Genomic DNA, 14334 nt, shown 5'->3' with positions numbered 1-14334 from the left:
CAGCCTCTTCTTCATCATCCAAGTACAAGACATGGATTCTTGCATCTCAACTTCTGATTGTGTGTACAGCAGGAAAGACAATACCATGCAAGTGACGAGGAAAACATCTCAAAGCCCACATCCCTCCAGATAAGCGGATGTACAAAGCCCACATCCCTCCAGATAAACGGATGCACATCTTGAAATAAGCCGACGTGAAGTAAGACCTGTGATAATCTGGTGGTGGCAAACGCCAGCCCTGAGAACAGCGGCAAGGCAGCCCAGGCAGCCGCCCCATGCCAAGCACCTCCCGAACCCCGGCCCCCCGCCACACCACCGCCACCGGGGCCCACGCCCACACTTACCAAACTGCGGTACTGGCCCTGGAACAACTGTGAAGTCCGGCCGTGCGCAGGCTGCGAGCCCAGGGAGTCGAAGGACTTGATCCGGTGGGAGGAGGGCCGGGCGCACACGGAGTCGCTCCCCAGGCCGATGTCTGCAAGGTCATCAGGGGGGCGGGCTGAGTGCCCTGCTGCCTGCCCGCCCCAGGGGCTCGCCCACCCCTCACAGAGAGCAGAGTCCCGGCCGCAGGACCCACCCGCACATGCCCCCGTTGCCCTTCCCAGAAACAAGCCGCATGGGAACATCTATCAGTTCCGTCACCAGGTAGTCTGTTCTGATCCTTTCCTCTCACCTGGGAAAAAACAGGCCTCCTGGTGAATTCCTTAGCAGACCACTGCCCAGGCCTCGCCCCCCTGCACCCCTGCTGCACGCCTCCCCTCGGGGCCAGCAAGCCACAAGCCCCAGTGTGACCGTGCAGAAAAGGAAAGACTCTGACTTGCAACAGAAGCCCCTGGCCCCTTCTGGCCAGAGCGGCCCCTCAGAGGGCGAGTCCCTCTGCACAAGGGCAGCCACACCTTCCTCACCTCCCAGGACTGTGAAGGACCAGGGTCAAGGGCACCAAAGGCTCGGTCTGGTCAGGACCACACACCCCTCCACCACCCAGCATGTCTAGGTCAGCAGCCCTCTTCACAGATGCAGCGTGATCGATAAAGCGAGGCCACAAAAAGGTTTTCCAGGGAATCACTGCCCTGAGACGCAGGCCCTGGCAACGTCCTGAAGCTGCGTGGGGGCCTTCCATGAAAACATCCTGAAACTGGGGGCCTCCGGGCCCTCTTTCTGGCAGGTCTGTCTGGACTGGCTGGCACAGGGTCTGAGGAAATGCTGAGTTAGTCATCAACAGCTGAGAGATAGAGGACTTCCCAGGGAAACAGAGCGTTCCAGCTGCTCTCCCAGCACCCAGGCAGGCACCACGGGGCATGCACTCCCCGACTGCCCAGAGCCAGCAGGGCCCAGGCATCCAGGACTCCTGCCCGAAAACCACCTGGACACTCAGTCTGGAAGCCCCTCCCATGCTCATGCCCAGATGAGCACTGCCAGCAACGGCCAGCACTCCCTACCACCGTGGAGCGGGGGCCCGGGCGACTGCAAGTGCAGAGCAGCGCCCAGAGGACACGTGCGAGGAAGTGGCCCAGCAGCTGCCCCTGTACCCAGCATGCTCAGGACCCCTCCTGCCCCACCGCCAGCCTTTCCTCTGTCCAAGAGAAAGGCAAGGATTTGTCCACACGCCTGAGAACACTTCCTTCAAGCGCCAGGAGCAGAGGGAAGACAGTGGCGGCCCTCTCTCCGCGAGGCCGACAGCCCGAAGGGCAGTGCACCTGTCTCAGCCCTGCTGCCGTCCACTCGGTCCCGTCCGGCTCTCTGCGACCCCACGGGCGGCAGCCCCCCAGGCTCCTCTGTCCATGGGATTTTCACGGAAAGAATACCGAAGTGGGTTGCCATCTCCTCCTCCTGGGGATCTTCCCGACCCAGGGATCACACCCATGTCTCCTGCTTGGCAGGTGGATTCCTTACCAGCGAGCTGCCAGGGAAGCCCGTCTTACACCTGAGTTGGCCCCTCACAGCTGACATCTGCAAAGGCACGGCCACCTGTCACACTGACTCCAAAATCAAGCATGAAGAGCAGCGGCCAACAAACCAAAGGCAGAGAATTCTCCCACTTGACAAGGCTCTGGCCTTGTTTCAGAGCTGAAGAGAGAAGCACCGAGTTCACTCCACAACGTCCAAGCAGGTCTTTGTAAAGAACAGCACTCTGCGTTCTACACCCAGGGACATCAAGGACATACGAGAAACACATCTTCTCCAGGTGGGGTGAGAGCGATGGCATGGGTGCCCTGGAGTCACGGCCCCGGGCTGTGTATACACGGGACGTGTGGAGCCCAGTACGCCCGCCTCGATGACCGAGCGTCACCACCTGGCGGACAGAGCAGAAGCATCCTCCGGGCCCCTCTTCTCACCTTCCGACCCTGGAAACGGACGCCTCCAGGGCAAGAGCCGACCCGCCATCTCTCCCCCAGGCTCGCATGGGGTCTGTATCTACCAAAGCTGCTGCTGCCTGCGGCCCGAGCTCACGTCCAGCCCCAGGACAGCCCGTTGGCCGTGGCCCTGGCGGCTGGGGGCGACCGAGGCAAGCCGGGGCGTGGAGTCACGGGGGAAGCACTGCTATCGCGAGCCGGGCCGGCTGCCCCTCACTATGTGCTCACACCAGGTCCACCCCTTTGCCATGCGGGCCCTGGAGGCAGCACGCTGCCACGGGCGACCTTCACGAAACGCCGCACATCTCCTCCTGCGAGGCCTCCTCCGGGTGGAGCGCTGAAGTCCATCTAGGAGCCATTTCTCCACCCTTCTCCTCCAGGATCCAGACCCTCACCCTCATCTACACTCGCTCAGCTGGGTCCTAATTCAGCGTGACCCGAGGTGCTGCCACTGCAACAGCTAAGAACCTCCACTGCCAGCCACGGTCAAGCTTGGACAGCGGAAGCCGGGCCTGGACCTCTGGGCAGCCGGGCAGCCCCCTCAGCAAACAAGCAATGTGAGGGTCCTGGGGGTGGTCCCTGGGGCACAGTCCTCCCCCATCTGAAGGGCCAGGACAGTCCATGAGTGCACCCTGGACGAGGGCCCCTCTGCTGCTCCCTCAGGCAGAGGAGGGAAAGCACTGGGACACACAAGGACCTGAAGAGGAAGAGCTGCTCTAACAAGGAAAAATAATAATATCGCAGCAGTCACAGCCAAGAATTTAGTGCAATCCTTTCTAAGCTCAGTAATGTTCACCCTGTATCACCTGGCTGATAGAAGGGTGAGGTTTCTGCCCCCGGCTCCCCTCGCCAACCTCAAGTTCAGCAGAAAGACACTTACCTGCTGTTACTTTATTCAGCGTCACTAAGGAGCTGAGGACCCTGTTGAAATTCTGCCCCTGATACAAATCGTTTGCCTCAAACGTCTGCAACGGAAAAAGAACAGCAGGATTAGCCGAGCCCGGCACCAGGGCGGGACGGGGCGGTTCTGTGGAGCGCAAGGAAGACAATGGGCTTTGCAGGTGAGACCCAGGCAGGGGCACCCCAAGAGCTCAGCTTCCGGGAGACCAGGCCAGACCCCTCCCGGGGGCACCCCGCTCCTGGGGCTGAGCCCATTTCTGAGCCACCCTGCCCCACCCGCCCAGTGACCTGGGGCACTCCTGGCACTCAGAGAGGGCTCTTTCCTTAGACTGAGGCCAAGGCTGCTGGGCACGCCTACGACAGACTTCCTCTCCTAGTCACAGCTGAGGCCAAAGTCAAGAGCAGCCGAAGGGAAGCCCAGACGTCAGAGTGGACACGACTTGAGGGAGAGGAAGCAGGGAGGCAATTCCAGAAGGAGGGACATAACTGCGTCAGCCCCGGCCCCGCCCGCCCAGGAGCCGACAGAGCGCGCACATAGGGCCGCCCAGACACAGCGCTCGCTCGGCCTAGGACGCGGGCACAGACAGCACAGGCAGAGACGCACGCCTCAGTCCCAGACGCTGTCTGAAGAACCCCACCTTCCCACCAAAGAACTTAACTGTCAGATTACCCACAACTCTGTGCCAGGAAAAGTAGAGGAAAAAATTCTTTCAGAGATGCAATTAACAGAGTCATATGCCAAAATGAAAACTATGTGAACATACTTCAAATGTTCTCTCACTGGGGCAAAAATGAACTCCGGTGGCCAGTCATCCCAGGAATGACTTCCTCTGCAGGTCGCCCGCCATCTCTGCCCCGGTTCACGGTTCCTGCGTCTCACATCCTGCCAGGAAGCCTGGCTCCCCTTCCTGCCCCCCGCCCCCTGCGCAGCTAACTCTTACTCCCAGTTCCCGCAGCCCCCCCGCGGACTCAGCACAGCCAGCGAGGCCCTGGCACACGGCACGGTCCCTGCGCGGGCCGCCCCAGAAACTGAAACCCGCAGCAGCAGACCTCACGCCCCACATGCAGAGAAGGGCCGCACGCAGTGAGAAGGCGCCGACCTGCCCAGCTCCCACGCCCACTCCCACCCCCCACGGCTTGGCATGTCGCTATGAGGACAGACCCAGGACACTGGGCTGCTCCACATCTCAGCAACCACTGCCGTCTCCAGCCCAGTCTCCCGTCTTAACTTCCGAGATGAGCAAACATCCCCATGAGGCGTGCTTATTTAGACATGAACCAAAGAAGGAAAACCCAAGAGTTGAACAACCAGCTCCAGAAAGGCCATTAAACCCAAGTTGAGGGAGGGAGGCACACAAACAGAGTTGGGAGAGGGGAAGGGAGTCCTGAGCTCAGACACCCAAGCTCACGGCGACACTGCTCACACCTTCCTCGCGGACGGAGCAGGAGATAAAACATTCCTGATGCCAGATCCTGCCCGCCTGTGAAAACGAGTGCCCCTTAGGTCAGTCTCTGGAATCCGTGTGACACAGAGCATAGTGCAAGTCAGAGGAGACCGTGATCCAGGTGGATGTGTGTAGCTGCATCTGCAATGGGCTGGCTGAGTTCCTTATGAAAAGGAGGGCCCTGAACAGGTCTCCGCTCCCTTCTGTTAGAACACAAAAGCTCCTTCTCCTGGAAAAGGTGGGAGGAGGTGGTCTCAGCTCTCAAGCTCTCAGCGCTCAATTCCAGAGCGTGGAAAATTCAAATTGTAGTATTCTGCAAGAAAAAATATACATAAAAGTATCTACTAACCTTCATTGTGGTGAGGCAGAGAGTCACAAAACCCAGAAAAACAGGATGTTGAAAGCTGAAGTTTCCTGTTATTCCAGAACTATATATCTTACTTGGACACCAGGAAGCGTCTGGTTGGCTGAAGCAGCCCACCAATGGGCTCCAAAGTGATGTCAGAACTTAAGTGAATTCACACACACACACATCACACTTCTCAACAGGAAGCTACACAATGAGACCAGACAAGCGCCTGCCACCCAGAGGGGAAGACGCACATTCTGAGTCAACAGATGTTTTGACTAAAGGGCTTCTCTAGAGAAAGATAACCGACTACTTCCTGAAACAGGAATCTATTCAACAAAAGAAAAACTCAGGGTTCAGAGAAAGTGGGAATAAGGGTGCACACAGTTACCCCGGGGCACTCACGCTTTGGAGACAAGCCTGCCCGCCCATGGACCCTCTGCCGGTGGTCACCTCAGTCCATAAGGGCACCGAGGCTCGAAGACAGAAGTCCACCCGCCCAGCGTGCCACCCCCACCGGCGCAGCAGAGAAGGCAGGTTCTCTGCACCCAGCACCCGGGGCCCCCAAGCGCACTGGCCATGACGCGGCACGGGAGGGCTAAGCCCGACCACCACTCCCCCGAGCCGACCTCGACCTCCCAGCCTTCACGCTCGCTCCCGTTCTGCCCCACCCTCTGCCACGCTCTTTCCTTACACTCAGCATCACACATGGTATCAGGCTTGGACACAGGAGGGCTCACCTGTCCCCGAGGAAGAGATGAGGCGGCCACACGCCAGCCGTCACCAGCACCCACCAGCGGGGCAATGCGGTCGGGGCCCTCCCACAAGAGCAGGAGCTCTGAGACCCCCGGCCAGAAGATGACTATGCTTTGCAGGAGCAGCCCCGTGACTCTCTCGAAGGCGTCACCAATAACATGGTAAAACCGGCTCCCGAGGTCCAAGGCAAGAGCCAGCGCCGACCAGCCCAGAACCCACGTGCCTCACGCTGCCCTCCAGCTCTCCCGTCTAACTTCAGTCTCTCAGCCTCCACTCGGCCCCTCCCTAGATGCAGGGTGGGCGTCCCGCACCCACCGCCAGCCAACGAGACATGAGCACAGGCACCCGCCCTGAGCAGGACGGTGTCTTCACGCCCCAAGAGAAGCTTCAGGAACCTTCTGGTGTAAGGGCACAGCGCTCGGGAGCTGCTCCCGCGGCCTGGACCCCAGGATAACGAGGCCACTCGGCACAGCCAGGCCGTCTCCGCAGCCAGCACAACAGGCAGGACACACCTCCCGAGTGGCCAGCCATGGGTCGCGGGGGCTGCTGCTGAGCAAGCCTCCTCGGGTAAGAGCGGGACATAAGCCACATCTTCCCCCACAGAGCCGGCTCCTGAGCAGAGTACAGCTCCAGAACACACAGCGGAAGAAAGGTATCAAGTGCCGCGGTCAGGTCATGGAGAGCGGGGCCATCGGCACACTAGACGGTAAAAGTTAAACCCCTTAGGCTGGCTGAGTCACAGAATTCGCTGCTATTCAGTCAGTCCCCTCCCAAAACAGCACTGACCGCTCTAGAGCAAAGGTCTTCCTTCCTTCCAAACCCTAAAGACGAGCCTCACAGGCCTGCTCAAGGAATCTCCCAGAAAGACCCCGGGTCTCCAGCTTGCCCTCAGAGGGCTCTCTCAGGAGATGTCCCCTCTCCCCGCGCGTCAGCACCTCCGCAGGGGCCACGCGAGCCGGGAAGGAAGGTGGGGTCCAGGGATGAAGGGAGACAGAGCGCAGGGCACCTGCCACCTCCAGGCACCTGTCGACGTAACAAGTCACCCCAACACCCAGAAGCCCAACCACAAGCTGTGGCTCAGGAGCCCGCAGCCTGGTGAGCACGTGGCTCTGTCTCCCATCTCCCACAGGAAGGCCCCAGTCGCCAAACCCTCCCCGTCCAGGGAAGGGCCACGGCCCCGCCTTCAGGAGGGAGGGTCCCTGCAGAAACCCGCCCCAGGCCCTCCAGGGATCCGACCTCCTCCCTTCTCAAACCCAGCCGCCACTCCTGCTGACCGGGCCTGCTGGGGCACCCCCACCTGCAGGTGATGGCAGGGTGCCCAGCTCATCCACCCAAAAGGCTCTCCCCACCCCAACACCGGTGAGCGGCTTTGCCTTAGCTTCCAGGTTCACAGATGGCATGAAAGTCAGGAGAATCTTCCATATAATAAACAGAAATGCAAACTTCACATGGTGGTGTACTTCATGTAACAAAGATCTCGTCAGTCAGGAACCTCCCAACTTTAAGCAAGTGAAACCCAACTCAAACTGGCTTAAACAAAACAAAAAACTATTGGCTTGCGTAACTAAGAGTCGAGAACAGCAAGAACCACGGGCAGGAAATCAGAGGCTTCGGGCCGTCTCCTGAATCGGCTTGTCTCTGCACAGGCTGCCGATCAGCAAGGTCCTTCTTCACGAGGCCACAAGGCCACCAGGAACCCCCGGCCACAGCCAGCAAGTCCGTCACCGCGGCCACACCTGTGAGTCCTGCCAGAGTCACAGCCGAGAGGCCGGGGAGGCGGGGCAGCGCAGAGAGCAGGGCAAGGCCAGGTGATGACACTCAAGCACCTCCTGGAGACCTGCCCGCAGCTGTGACCCAGAGCAGGCAGGAAAGGCCGCCCTGGGACTGACCACCAGACCCAGGGATGACACAACAGTAGTGAGCTGCTCCCACCAGTGCTTCACACACACCCTCCCAGTCTCATCAGACTCAGAGTCACAACCACAACAGACTCTGACCCACCCGGTCACACCGCTGCAAAAGCAGACGACTCACACCTCAATGACGCCACCACCGGCCAATGTACCAGAGAGGGAACACCAGGCAATGCGGAGAAGCTCTCCTTCCACCAGTCGTTAGAGAAAGGACCCCCCCCCTCGCCCCCTGTGGAAGGCCGACAGAGCGGAGCAGCTCTCCTTCCACCAGTCGTTAGAGAAAGGACCCGCCCTCGCCCCCTGTGGAAGGCCGACACAGCGGAGCGGCTCTCCTCCCCCCTCCTGAAGGAGAGGACCCCACCGCGGGAGGCCGACAGAGCTCTGTCTCAACTCGGGCAGCTCCAACATTCTAAATGCAACCAGCCAGGTCAGTTCCACTGATGGATGTAGGAGACGGGCAGCTCCAACATTCTAAATGCAACCAGCCAGGTCAGTTCCACTGATGGATGTAGGAGAAAGTTATTTTTGACACAAGAAATTGTTACTTTTGGCACAGCTCTGGAGTATGGCTCTCAAAGTTTAAAAATATAATCTTGCCCTATCACATTGTCAAGTGGAATTTGTGATTTTAGAACAAGATGAGTAAAAAATGAATCTTAAAAATGAGTTGTGCTATTTAAGTTTAATGCAAATGGTCCATATTGCTGGGGATATGTGAAAAACAGAAATCCAGCAGGGAATGTTCTCTTTCTTGGCTTCTGCAGATTCTGCACTTAATTCCACCTACTCCTACACCCTAGGGATAAAATTAAAAGTTCGATGATGGATTCTATCGATACACAGCACTTTCACCCTATGTGCCCTCATTTCTTTTCCCTTAAAATGACAATTACATCATATTCGATTTTGTGGATTCCACTGTATCGACACCTAAAACACAAGGACAGGGACCACTTACTCAAGAAAAGAGACACCGAATATTTTACGCATTTCCAGGAAAGGCTGGGGCAGAAGAGAGCACAGAGTCCTGAAAAGTGAGGCAGCAGGACTAACGCGTGAAAGGGCTGCACCGTCTCTGCCCTCCTAGGAGCCGCCGTCCCAGACAGACGCCGCCAGGTGTGAAGACGAGCACTGGCAGCCTCTGAGGCCCCAGGCACTACGCTGCGGACTTCACCCCAACGTGACCTCGTAAAGGGGAAACCACGGCTCCAAGAGGCCTCCTGACAGAGGTTCCAGAAGGGAGCAGAGCGCTGAGCCACATCAGTCGCTGGGCCCCACACACATACACAGAGGTCAGTGGGGCAGCGCCCACAGGAGGCTGGCTCGGCACTGGCCCGTCTGCCCGCCAAGGGCTCCTTGTTGGGAGGACAGTGGCACGGTCGCCAGACAGAGGGTCTGAGCAGGTGCACGGCAACTACTCAGGCTGATGGCTGGCTTAGGCGCGAACGCTTAGAGCCAAAAGGGCAAGGAGCACATTGTGTTAATACTCAAAGCTGCTGCTGCTAAGTCACTCAGTCGTGTCCGACTCTGCGACCCCACGGCCTGCAGCCCACCAGGCTCCTCCGTCCGTGGGATTTTCCAGGCAAGAACACTGGAGTGGGGTGCCATTGTCTTCTCTGAATACTCAAAGCAAGTAGTGACAAAACCCAAACTGAGAAACACAAGTCAAGACAGAAAACTGCAAGTACACATTAACTTCCATCCCTGCCAAGGCTTTCACTGAGATGACAGAAAAAGCAGACTACTAATAAAAAACAGCAATAAAGAATCCACTGCAGGGCTAAAGGCAGGAGCAGAGGGCCACGAGCTGTCAAGGTGAGGCTCAGGGAATTCTTGTGAGGGCTCCACGGCTAACCACCCCAGAGTCTTCAAAACCAAGGGAGTCATAGAGGACAACAGTGAAGAAACTAGACCAACGGTACACGTCATAGTGAACGCAGCGCACGACCCCTGGGTGGCGCCTACACTGAAAGAAATGCCACAGAGGTCGCCTGGAGGCCCCGGGGACCACATCTGGGATGGCGTCGCCAGAACAGCGTCAAACGTCTGGGCGGTATCAGCAGGACGTGGTTTACGCAACAGGAGGGCCTGGTTTGAAGACGTGCGTGCTGAGCGCATCCCGCAGTATACACGGGGGTGCGGTACTGTGCTCAGCCGCTCAGGTGTGTCCGACTCTGCGACCCCGGGACTGCAGCCCGCCAGGCTCCTCTGTCCATGGGAGTCTCCAGGCTGGAACACTGGAGTGGGGTGCCACGCCCAGCTCCAGGGGATCCTCCCCACCCAGGGATCAAACCCAGTCTCCTGCACTGCAGGCAGATGCTCTACCAGCTGACCCAGCAGGGATATGGGTAAACAGCTAGCAGAGGAACCACGGGTTCACACACAACTTGGCAACAGAACAAGGCAGCGTCTACACGACCGTGTGAAGGCGCAGGGCGTTCACCCTGGTCTCCCGGCTGCTCTGCTGACTGTGAACTTTCCAAAATGAAAAGGGGGCTGACCACGAGGCTCTCTCCTGCATCCCCTCAGCGGCCCCCCAGCTTCACCCTTCAGCAGACAGGGAAGCACTCGTCACACACAGAGCTTCCCTCTGCAGGCCTCAGGGAACAGGACTCAAACCAGCCATCCCAGGACAGGGCCCCTGTCCGTTCAGTCGCTGCTGCACCAACGCGTCTCAAGTCCCAGCGCGGCAGGCTGGCCTAGTCCTGCACCGAGAAGAGTGGAGAAGAGCAGCAGCTTCCCTCTGTGCCTCCTCCGCCGGGCGGGCTTCCTGGCTCTCCTGCAGGCTTGGGGGAAACACGTGGCCCCCGCTCCCAGCCAGACCGCCCCCAACATCACCAACCCTTCATGCCAAGCACACACCAGGACTTCCCTGATGTCCAGGGGATAAGAATCAGCCTGCCAATGCAGGAGACATGGGTTCAACCCCTGGTCTGGGAAGATCCCAAATAACACAGAGCAACTCATCTCGCACACCTAGAGCCCATGCTCCACAAGAGAAGACACCCCAATGGGAAGCCTGTGCACCGAACCTAGAGAGGGGCCCCCCGCTCGCCACAACTAGAGGAAGCCTGGACACAGCAACAAGACCCAGCACAGCCAAGAGCAAACAGACAAAACTGAAAAATAAAAATAAAGGACCCACGGGGGAACGAGTTAAAGCAGACTCTCTCCACAGGGGACGCCAGAACCACAGTCCTATAGAGCAGCCCACAGCTGCCACCCGGCCTGCCTGCTGCTCTCCCCTAGAGCGCGAGCACGTGTCAGTCACCCTGGAGCGCGGGGCAGATACCAGCGGCCGTGGACAGCAAACCCCGGCACCGCCCAGCTCGAGGACCAGGCAGTCTCTCTCAATGACCAGGGAAAACACCCAACACATACCAACCTAAATCGGGTCCAAAATTTGGGTCAAATTAGGTCAGAAATGCATATTCTGGCTAGAAAGTTATGTTTTTTTAACATACTAAATGCAGATTTCACATCTAAATATGGTCTGAGAGGACTCGGGATTTGTTTCGCTTTGCAATTATTCGCTGGGAACCTGTCCTCTCGCTAGTTCCCAGGACTCAGAGGAACTCCGCAGGGACACAAACCGCCTCAGGGCAAGAAGGGGGGGGGGCACTTCGCCTTCCTCAAGACCAACAGGGAGAAGCCAGTCAGGAGGTGGGGGTCCCTTCCTCAAGATGAACAGGCATTTTCTTGATTTGTTTTTAAATGGAAACAGAAAAGTGACAACTAGAAGATATTCAAAGAAGTCTGTTTTACTGGACTTGGAAAAGGGGGGAAACGGAGTAAAAGAGGGGAATGAGATCAAAAGACAGGCCCCCTAAGTGGCTAGAATTCCCATGGTCAGAGCAGCAGGCGGCCAAGTGTGTCAGGACTCTCCTCGTGAGCATGCAAAACGCAGGCACCCGACAGCAGTCGTCCCCCCTGCTCCACGGTCCCCGAGACCGTCCCCCCTGCTCCATGGTCCCCCAGGCCATCCCCCCTGCCCTACGGTCCCCCCCAGACCGTCCCCCCTGCTCCACGGTCCCCCAGGCCGTCCCCCCTGCCCCACGGTCCCCCCAGGCCGTCCCCCCTGCCCCGCGGTCCCCCCAGGCCGTCCCCCTGCCCCGCGGTCCCCGAGGCCGTCCCCCCTGCCCCGTGGTCCCCCAGGCCGTCCCCCAGGCCGTCCCCCCTGCTCCACGGTCCCCCCGATACCGTCCCCCCTGCCCCACGGTCCCCCAGGCCGTCCCGCCTGCCCCACGGTCCCCCAGGCCGTCCCGCCTGCCCCACGGTCCCCCCCAGACCGTCCCCCTGCCCCACGGTCCCCGAGGCCGTCCCCCCTGCCCTGCAGTCCCCCCAGGCCGCCCCCCTGCTCCGCGGTCCCCTAGACCGTCCCCCCTGCTTCATGGTCCCCCCTAGACTGCCCCCCAGACCATCGCCCCTGCCCCGCAGTCCCCCTAGGCTGTCCCCCCAGACCATTCCCCACTGCTCCACAGTCCCCTACAAGACCTGGATTCCACCCACCACCTCGGCAGTCATGGAAAGCCATGCCCCCCAACGCTCCCACCTAGAGCCCAGCCAGCCACCACGCTGTCAGGATCTGTGACGGACCGGGGGCCTCCCTGCAGGGCTGAGAGGCAGGTAGCGGCCTGCCTCTCCATGTGACTCCACCATGTTTGTGGTGGTCTGTCAGGCAGCTACAGAAACCAGTGAAAGCTGCGATTCTGGCTTGGCTGGTCCAGTCCAGGCGCAGCGTGCCCAGGAGGATGCAGCCAGTGGAGCCACACGACCCAAGTTCAAACCCCGGCGCTCCCGCACGGGGCCGTGACCCAAGACCTTGTCATCCGCTCCTCTGCAAAGCGGGGAAAATGCCACCTTCTCTGCAGGGCACCTGGGAAGACTCAACAAAACAGCACAGGCAGAACCGCTCGGCACACACTCTACCCGACCCATCAGTCCTGCTCAACTCCAAGCTGCCGTGCGTCTCCAGCCTCTTCAATGATGGAGACTTCAAGGGTCCGACGTGGGTGCCACCTGCCTCATGAGGGGCTGAGCACTTCCAGTGCAGCCGATTCAGAGCGAGAGGCGCTTTCAGTGAGAGAAGTACACTTCAGATTCTAAAGACTGAATGTGAAAAAACTAACATCAACAATATTTGCACATCAACTACACCTTGATATAAGAACATTATGGGTACACTAGGTTAAAGATAACGTACTATTAAAAATGAATTCCATGTTTCTTTTGCCTTTTTTAAACGTAGTTACTAGGAGATTTAAAATAACAGGTGTGGCTCGGTTATATTTCTATCGAATGGCGCTGATCCTGACGGGAGACCCCAGAGACCTGGCGGGAAGAGAAGCCCAGGCCTCCGCGTGGGACGCAGCCCGCGTGCAGAGGGGACCAGCTCACTGGCAGGATGGCTGGCCAGGCTCTGCAGCATGACACAGAGCGTGCGGGGAAAACTAAACAGAATCGTACTGTCAGAGGAGGATTTAACATCTCTGCTTATAAGCACCTACAAGATGGTCAGAAACAGTTATTCATCTCACCTACCAAATGACTTTTTTTTTTTTCTTTTTTTTCCCAAATGACTTTTTAATTACTCACTGTCCCTCTACTTCTTTAAAGGCAAGTTCTGGCAAAAACATGAATGACTTGACTTCAAGAGTTTATTCGGTAAGTCAGTCAATAAACACTATGTCATTACCTACCACTTCCAGCTCACCATGGAGTCAGGGGAAGAGATGACCAGCTAAGACGACAGACTGTGTGACCCCAAACACACCTGTGTGCAGAGCGACAGCACAGAGCTTAACCGTCCACCCGTCTGAATCCAGGTCAAGGTGGTGGTCACACCTGGGTGGGGCATCTCATTCCCAGGGGAAAGGACTGTACACTTCTGTCTTTGTTTCAATTAATTCTGAAGCCTACATCAACAAGTTTCAAGTTTTCACACAAGCGTGTTTTAGTTCTTTCAACAGTATTTTTAAATAGTTTTGGACAAAATCTCAATCACAACCTTGCTAAATATCTAGATGAGAACTGGGCATGAGGACAAAGAAGTTTAATGAAAGAATCGGCCCTCCAGAAATACACAAGGAAGATGAGGACTTCAGAAAGACGTAAGGCGCTTTCTTTCCCCACCTCATCAGCTCATCAAGCCCAGCCGATGACAACCCTGGAGGGCCCTACTGACACCTTTCCCTTCTCTCTGCAGGGAGGAGTCAAAGCTCCGCTACTCACACAGCGGGAAACGGGCACCCTGGCACACAGTCTCCAAACTCACTTCCAGCCAGAGCGCCCCGTTTACAGAGCGGCCCCAGAACACCACTGGCCAGCACCAGGCCAGAGGCTACTTGTGAAAGAAATGGAAGACAGCGCCACAAACGTCTGAGGCTCTCAACTTCTACTTCCTACTCCAACAGCTTTTCTTTCACATCCTCCTTCCCAAGTCCACTGCAGGAAATCTCAAGTGCATCACATTGGCTTCAGTTTACCATTTACCCAGAAAGGCAGGCACGGCAGATGATGTAAGAAAGCTAGAATGTCCACCCCAGGAGGGTTCCATTAGCCTGAAGGCAAGAGAAACGACAGGTAGCAGGAAGGAGCCACTGGACTGCAGAGGCACG

General features: G+C 57.9%; 1 protein-coding gene across 6 annotated transcripts in view; it reads right to left on the bottom strand.

Moving 5' to 3' along the window:
- Positions 1 to 14334, bottom strand: part of ARHGEF7 (Rho guanine nucleotide exchange factor 7) — a 76710-nt gene that overhangs the window by 57632 nt on the left and 4744 nt on the right. For 2 of the 6 annotated variants that reach the window (XM_061133540.1, XM_061133543.1), the window contains exons 3-5: positions 4681 to 5012; positions 3235 to 3319; positions 345 to 475 (exon numbers count right to left, since the gene is read on the bottom strand). In XM_061133540.1, coding sequence (XP_060989523.1) covers positions 345 to 475; positions 3235 to 3319; positions 4681 to 4791 — 327 coding nt within the window. In that variant the 5' untranslated portion in view covers positions 4792 to 5012. Of the gene's footprint in view, positions 1 to 344; positions 476 to 577; positions 692 to 3234; positions 3320 to 4680; positions 5013 to 5048; positions 5110 to 14334 lie in introns of those variants that run through there. The other 4 variants (XM_061133545.1, XM_061133544.1, XM_061133541.1 and 1 more) reach the window with 3 other exon arrangements.

Source organism: Dama dama, chromosome 30, assembly GCF_033118175.1.
Source record: "Dama dama isolate Ldn47 chromosome 30, ASM3311817v1, whole genome shotgun sequence".
Classification (NCBI taxonomy): Eukaryota; Metazoa; Chordata; class Mammalia; order Artiodactyla; family Cervidae; genus Dama; species Dama dama.
Note: the sequence above shows the minus strand (reverse complement) of the source record. Positions and strands in the feature narration are given on the sequence as shown.